General features: G+C 44.8%; 1 protein-coding gene across 1 annotated transcript in view; it reads right to left on the reverse strand.

The window, feature by feature from the left end:
- Positions 1-6,376: 6,376 nt before the first annotated feature.
- Positions 6,377-6,871, reverse strand: part of LOC110106163 (gametogenetin-like) — an 11,669-nt gene continuing 11,174 nt past the window's right edge. Inside the window, exon 2 of the mRNA XM_020835939.2 lies at positions 6,377-6,859. Within this exon, the coding sequence (XP_020691598.2) occupies positions 6,377-6,859 (483 nt within the window). The remainder of the gene's footprint in view (positions 6,860-6,871) is intronic.

Consider the following 6,871-nt stretch of genomic DNA (forward strand, 5'->3'; position numbering starts at 1 on the left):
CTAGTTTTACTTAAAATTTTTTTATCTGTATGAAGTTATTTTTAAAACAGCAAAATAGCACTATTTTGAAATTATTTAACTATCGTCTTTAAACTTTAAAATTGCGTAACTTCTTCGTTTTAAGTCCGCTATCGATGCACAGAACCTTGTTTTGGGTGTATTTTGAATTATGCATAGTTTAAGACTATTTTTAGATAAAAATTATGTTTATATTTTCTGTTATTCCAAAAACAGTAAAACAGCATTATCTTAAAATATTACTTTATTATATTTAAACTTCGGAAATTCGTATCTTTGTCGTTTTAAATCAGATTTTGGCGCGCCATACCTCGTTCTCTTCAGAAAATTATAAACTTTATTTTAAAATTATTTGCAGGAACTGATTCTGACTGTTTGGATAGATTTCTGTTTTATGCTTTTATTTGAGTATTTTTAGTATTACTTAAATAATTATTTTAAATTAAAAATTATTTTCAAGTTATTTTGAAACCTTGCTTGAGTGACCAGTGGTTCTCCCTTATATTTATGTAGATATCAATTGATCTATTTTCAATTATATTATTTTCTAAAAACTCTTATATATTTAGGTATTTTTAATTACTTTGAAATTACCTATTTTATTAAATCCTAATTTTGGGAGATCCGCTATTTTATGAAATTTTAAACTTGGCTTCTATATGTGAATAGTAATCATGGGGGAGTGGGTCAGTGAATGGTTGAATCCCAATCATTCACTAATCCTTTCTTTAGGTGTCTTTACTTTCTTATTATTCGTAGTTTGCATGTGTAGGTCGCACCACTAGCACTTAGATTAAGCTCTCCTAGATCTAAAGACATGGCGTGTTTATTTTATTTATGTATTCTCCTGCATTTATTACCTTGAGGGTTAGATAAAACATCACTCCTAACTCCTACAACGTCGTGACACCTTAAGGACAAAAATTAAGGACATGTCTAGCGAACTTAGAAGTTTTCTAGGAGCTAGGATAGATCCCAGATTGACATGAAAACTTCAAAACTTAAGCTTAGTAACATCATAAACCTCCCAGAATTTTTTAGGAATTTTTAGGAGTCTTTAGACCCCTTAGTTAACTAACCCTAATTAACTGCCTAAATAAGGTCCTGAGCCCTTCTAAAAATTATAATAAATACATTTTATGTCAGAAAATTACCCATAATACCTCAAACTGACTAGAATCTGATCCTTGACCTTAGATAAATAGGGCTCTCTAGTTTGACTTTAAGTTGACCCATAATTTAACCATAAGTGGAATTTACCATTTTGCCCATAATAATTCATTAAAAATTATTAAAAATCCAAAATTTTTTCCAAAAGCTTGGGAACACTTTCTTAGGTCATTACTGACCTTTGGGGGTGATTCCAATCTGTTTGGAGTTGATTCAGATCAAAACAATAAAAAAGGCACTTTATTAGAAAATTTAGAAAATTCCAATAAATACCCGATCCTTAGAAAATCCATAACTAATTGTAAAAAATTCCAAATTAGGCAAACTCACTTGCATTAGACTCCAATTAGGGTCTAGTATTTATTAAAAATTTTAGGTTTCCAGAAGCTGGCCTAGATTAGAAAGTCAACGTTTTGGTCAACCGTAGTTCATTTAGGGCCCTAAACTTAGAATATTCATAACTTTGACTGGAAAACTCCAATTTCAGCCTACTACCTGTCTAACTACTCGTATTAAGGTCTAGTATTTTCCTAAGGAGATAGGAGATCCAAACTTAGCCTTTTTCCTGTAATGACTTTTTGGACCCTCAGTCTAGTTCCTAGGAGGACCCAGGACTTTCCAAAATTGGTTAATATTACTTGAACTTTAAATGTCAGTATCCTAAGCTCTTAAAACTGATCAATAAAATGAAATAATTAAAATACACCCCAATTCACTAATATTTGAATTTCAACAAAAATTTCCTTTTCTAGCCTACAACAGACCTAAACTTTAAACAATTTTAATTAATTACCCCACTTAGGATCTATCCAAACCACACTAGCCTTACACACACATAGAATTGTTTGCTAGGGTCAATGGTGTTAGCATTTTCACTTTTATATAAACTGCTTGAGATTTTTATTAGGATAACCATGTAGGGAGTCTAGAATTTTCTTTTATAAATGAATGTAAAAATTTGTAATAAGTTAAGAGTTGTGAAAATGCAACTTTGAGTATGGATATTCTTATCCCACTTGAATCCCAAAATGGGAAGACATCCTTATAGGGGATAGTCTTCTTCCATTTGAGAAATCGAGTAGGATGACTTTAGATATCCAAAGAGAAAATGTAATAATCTCAAATGGGAGAATTATCTCTTCGTTTGGATATTCAAGCCACGACGGATCCAAGGAGTCCAAGGAGCCCAAGGAGAAGAAGACACCCAGAAGATTGAAGACCAATATCCCACTCAAAGTCATTTGCGTCTGTCATAGGCTTAAAAATCCGGGTTGTTGGCAGTGGCGCCCGACCACTTTACTTTATGCAAATTCTGGTTGTAATAAGGACAGTTAGCCTATGGACATTTAGTTGATTATTTTTGTGGATTTATATTGATGTGCTTACTTGATTGCGCTTAGAAATATCTGCTTTTTCTAGATTTCTTTCTTGCATGTCGATTTTGTTTTAGCCTGGATTACGTTAGGCTCTTTTAAGGATTATAAAATTTTTTTACTCATAACTAATTTCTAAAATTTTAAGGTTTAAATAACATAGAAACCTAACGAATATAGGGAACTACCAGAATCGTCCGGGGTCGCATGCATATTACTGCATTTCTCTTTCCTTGCTATAAGACATCTCCCTGCCTGTGGGTAGAGTCCGGATAATCTGGCCTATGAGGATGAAGTGCCGGATCTAGAGAGACCCAGTCTTTTCTAAAAATTATTTTATATTAAGCCTATTTTTAAAAAATCCAAAGCATTCATGAGCTGACATTTTAACTAGCATGCATTGCATTAGTAACTAATTAATTAAAATTTAATTGCATTAGTTAGGAGCATTAACCCTACATAAGTCCAGGACTAATTAGGAAATTCTCTAGATGTCGGTCCTATTTCTAAAAAATTGTACCTCCCACCCATCTTTCATAAATGACTTGATACCATGGTTTTAAAGCGATTAGGTGGTTAGCTGGCTCCCCCATTCAGGCCGGGGTAAGTCCAGGTTTTGCATTGCATTAGCTAGGACACGGATCTTAGTGTTTCGTAGAGCACTAAGCACAATCTAGATTTAGGGTTCGAGGCTACTACATTCGGTCTCGTAGTATGTCTTAAATAGTAGATAGATCCCTTCCTTTCAATGATTATAAATCCTACTTATCTACGTCACAGGATGACGCTACCTCCATCTTTTCTCTCATGCATGTGATTGAGTGCTTGATTTTCTTTTTCCAGTTTCTCTTTAGTACCATAGAGCCTCCGAATGCTGGTATGAACCATGCATATTGATTCAGCCCTTCGGACCTTTCTTTCCTTTGAGTAGGACTTCTTAGTCTATACCATTGTGCCAATCCCACTTTAGGAGAGGATAATGTATGATCCTTAATCGAGAATTTTCTTGGGCTTCGGCCTGGGATGTAATTAACCACGGGGGCTTGCGCCCGTGGGAAACTTAGCCCCACATCTACTAAACCCCATTCGAGCCTTTGTATCGGATGGGGGAAACCCGTGACTAGGTCGTGTATATTACTACTCATCGGGGTGTGTTGGCGATAGCCCCTATCCTCAATGGTTAGTCGTATGCACGATCCAATCTGCCCTTCCAATCGACCCGTTCACGCGGTGTTCTTTTCGGAGGTCCACAGGTTTCTGGCAACCACGGTGGGACCAGTTTCTCTCTTCATCTTTGGATTTTATATTATCTTTTCTTGTGTGTACTCTGGGAATGGTACTCCTTAGATTAGGTCCGTCCCACTCTTAGTTAGGGTCTTTCCTTAGTTAGGGTTCCTTTTCCTGTAACTAGGGTTCCCCTACTCTACTTCTTTTCCAGCCTAGCAGGCTATTCCGTCCCTTTATCAATTCATATCTATCTTTATCAAATCCTTCATTCTTTTGTGATTTCAATTCTAACTAATTCTTTTCACTTTCTTTTCTTGGAAGCAGTGCTATGGCTTCCTTTGTTCCTTCTGTTACCTTTGCTTTCGGTTCGAACGCGCGGGTGACTCTCCCTGAGTCCCTGCTCGCTAGTCCGCCAGTGGGAGGAATCACTTTTGGTTCCTTCACTGACTCGGCCTTCGTTACTCTAGGTGGGCCGACCCCGGTGGAGGCTGCTGCATTCTCTCCTCCTCAGAGGAGAGGACGCGCAGCCATGCGCCCTTTCGGACGACCAGCTGCTCGGCGGACTGCCCGGGCACCTGCTCGTCCCGTTCCTGTACTTGCGCAGCCAGTGCGCACTGTGGCCAGGCGACCAGTGCTTAGGCCACACCCTGTTCCAGTTCGTCCTGCGGATAAGCGTCCAGGGCCTACCGCTCCTGCTGCTCAGGTTGCCCCGGCCCCTCAACGCCGGAGCCTGCTGTAATGGTTCTACCTGTTCGTGCAGCGGTCAGGCGACCTGCGCCTGCCGCTCCTGTTTCACATGCTGCCCCGGCCCCTCAACGCCGGCAGCCTGCTGCTGTTGTTACTCCCGTTGTGCCGGTGGAAGTACCTCGCGTTCGGGTTCCCCCTCCCACTTCCACTAGGAAGAGGGGTGCCCAGACCAAGGTGCCTTCGCCCTCTTCTGGCCGGATTTTTGTTTTTGCTCGGCTTTCTCACCCCGAGACTGCCGGGCAGACCCCGGCACTTCCAGTCATTCCTGTTCCCTCTGCCACCCAGGCAGTGGGTTCAGATGTCCCCTCAACCTCCACCTCTGGCCTTGGGAGAAGGGCCCGGAGAAATAGGAATAGGAGATTGCGGCTAGCTGCGTCAAAGGCAGAGAGGCAGCGGATGGCAGATGCCGTCGTTCACGATGAGATAGTTCAGAGGCAGAGGAGAGTGGCTCCCAGGCAGCGGAGGCCACGTCCAGTTGTTGTTGCAGCTGTTCCAGAGGTGATGGTAGCCCCCAAGTTGGAGGCAGTTCAGGGAGGACACTTCTCCCCGTTGACGCATAGTGGTGATGAGGAGGACGTTGCCTGCATAGCGGCGGATCCTCCTGTCGCCACTACTCTACCCCGAGCTAGGTTACCCAGGGACGCTGGTGTCCGAGCCCTCACTCAGAGGATTCAGAACATCGTCCGCTTAGCTCGTGGCAGAGGGCCCGTCAGTCGAGAGGGCTTACTCTGTCAGATTTCTCGGGCTACCTTCCAGTTGAGACGACAGACTGCGAGGAGACTTTATATTTGGCAGAGGGGACAGACACCCCAGCAGTCAATGTAGACAGTTCCAGTTGCTAGGCCGCTAGTAGTTTCTCCTGTGGTAGGATGACGCCCACGTCGTCGAGGACGGAGACAGCAGTAGGAGCCTGCCCGGCCTCAGGTCAGTTCAGTAGTGGTAGCTCCAGAGCAGCCAGTTACACGCGTAGAGCCCCGTCGCAGTAGACGTGTTTGGAGATGTCGACAAGCGGACACCCTTGCTGAGCCAGTACAGCCAGTTGGGACAGTACGACTAGTCGAGCCAGTATAGTTAGTAGAGACAGTACGACTAGTAGAGCCAGTACAGTTAGTGGAGACAGTACGACCAGTCGGGCTAGTACAGTCAGTACAGTTAGTCGAGGCAGCACGACCAGCTGAGACTGTGCAGTTGGCAGAGGCAGTGCAGCAGGTTGATGCAGTAGATCAGATGGATGTAGCAGTTTCTCCCGGGTCCGAAGCGATCCCGATGACTTGTGATGAGGATGCATTAGTTACTCCTGTTGGGTCACCGGATCGAGTTGAGACACCTTTAGCTTCCAGTACTCATAGGATCACTTCCCCTATGAGTCCCTACATAGAGGCACTCCGTCCTCGACGACGTGGGCATCGTCCTACCACAGAAGCAACTACTAGCGGCCTAGCAACTGGAACTATCTGCACTGACTGCTGGGGTGTCTGTCCCCTCTGCCAACTGTAAAGTCTCCTTGCAGTCTGTCGTCTCAACTGGAAGGTAGCCCGAGAAATCTAACGGAGTAAGCCCTCCCGACTGACGGGCCCTCTGCCATGAGCTAAGCGAACGATGTTCCGAATCCTCTGAGTGAGGGCTCGGACACCAGCGTCCATGGGTAACCTAGCTCGGGGTAGAGTAGTGGCGACAGGAGGAGCCGCCGCTATGCGGGCAACATCCTCCTCATCACCACTATGCGTCAACGGGGAGAAGCGTCCTCCCTGAACTGCCTCCCACTCGGGGGCTACCATCACCTCTGGAACAGGTGCAACAACAACTGGACGTGGCCTCCACTGCTTGGGAGCCACTCTCCTCTACCTCTGAACTATCTCATCGTGAACGACATCATCTGCCATCCGCTGCCTCTCTGCCTCTGACGCAGCTAGCCGCAACCTCCTATTCCTATTCCTCTGGGCCCTTCTCCCAAGGCCAGAGGTTGAGGTTGAGGGGACATCTGAACCCACTGCCTGGGTGGCAGGGAGAACAGGAACGACTGGAAGTGCCGGGGTCTGCCCGACAGTCTCGGGGTGAGAAAGCCAAGCAAAAATAGAAATCCGGCCAGAAGAGGGCGAAGGCACCTTGGTCTGGGCTCCCCTCTTCCTAGTGGAAGCGGGAGGGGGAACCCGAACGCGAGGTACTTCCGCCGGCACAACGGGAGTAACAACAGCAGCAGGCTGCGGACGCTGAGGGGCCCGGGCAGCTTGTGCAACAGGAGCGGCAGGCGCAGGTCGCCTGACCGCTACACGAACAGGTGGAACCACTGCAGCAGGCTGTCGGCGCTGAGGGGCCGGGGCAACCTGAGCAGCAGG

Source organism: Dendrobium catenatum, unplaced genomic scaffold (genome assembly GCF_001605985.2).
Source record: "Dendrobium catenatum unplaced genomic scaffold, ASM160598v2 fragScaff_scaffold_758, whole genome shotgun sequence".
Taxonomy (NCBI): Eukaryota; Viridiplantae; Streptophyta; class Magnoliopsida; order Asparagales; family Orchidaceae; genus Dendrobium; species Dendrobium catenatum.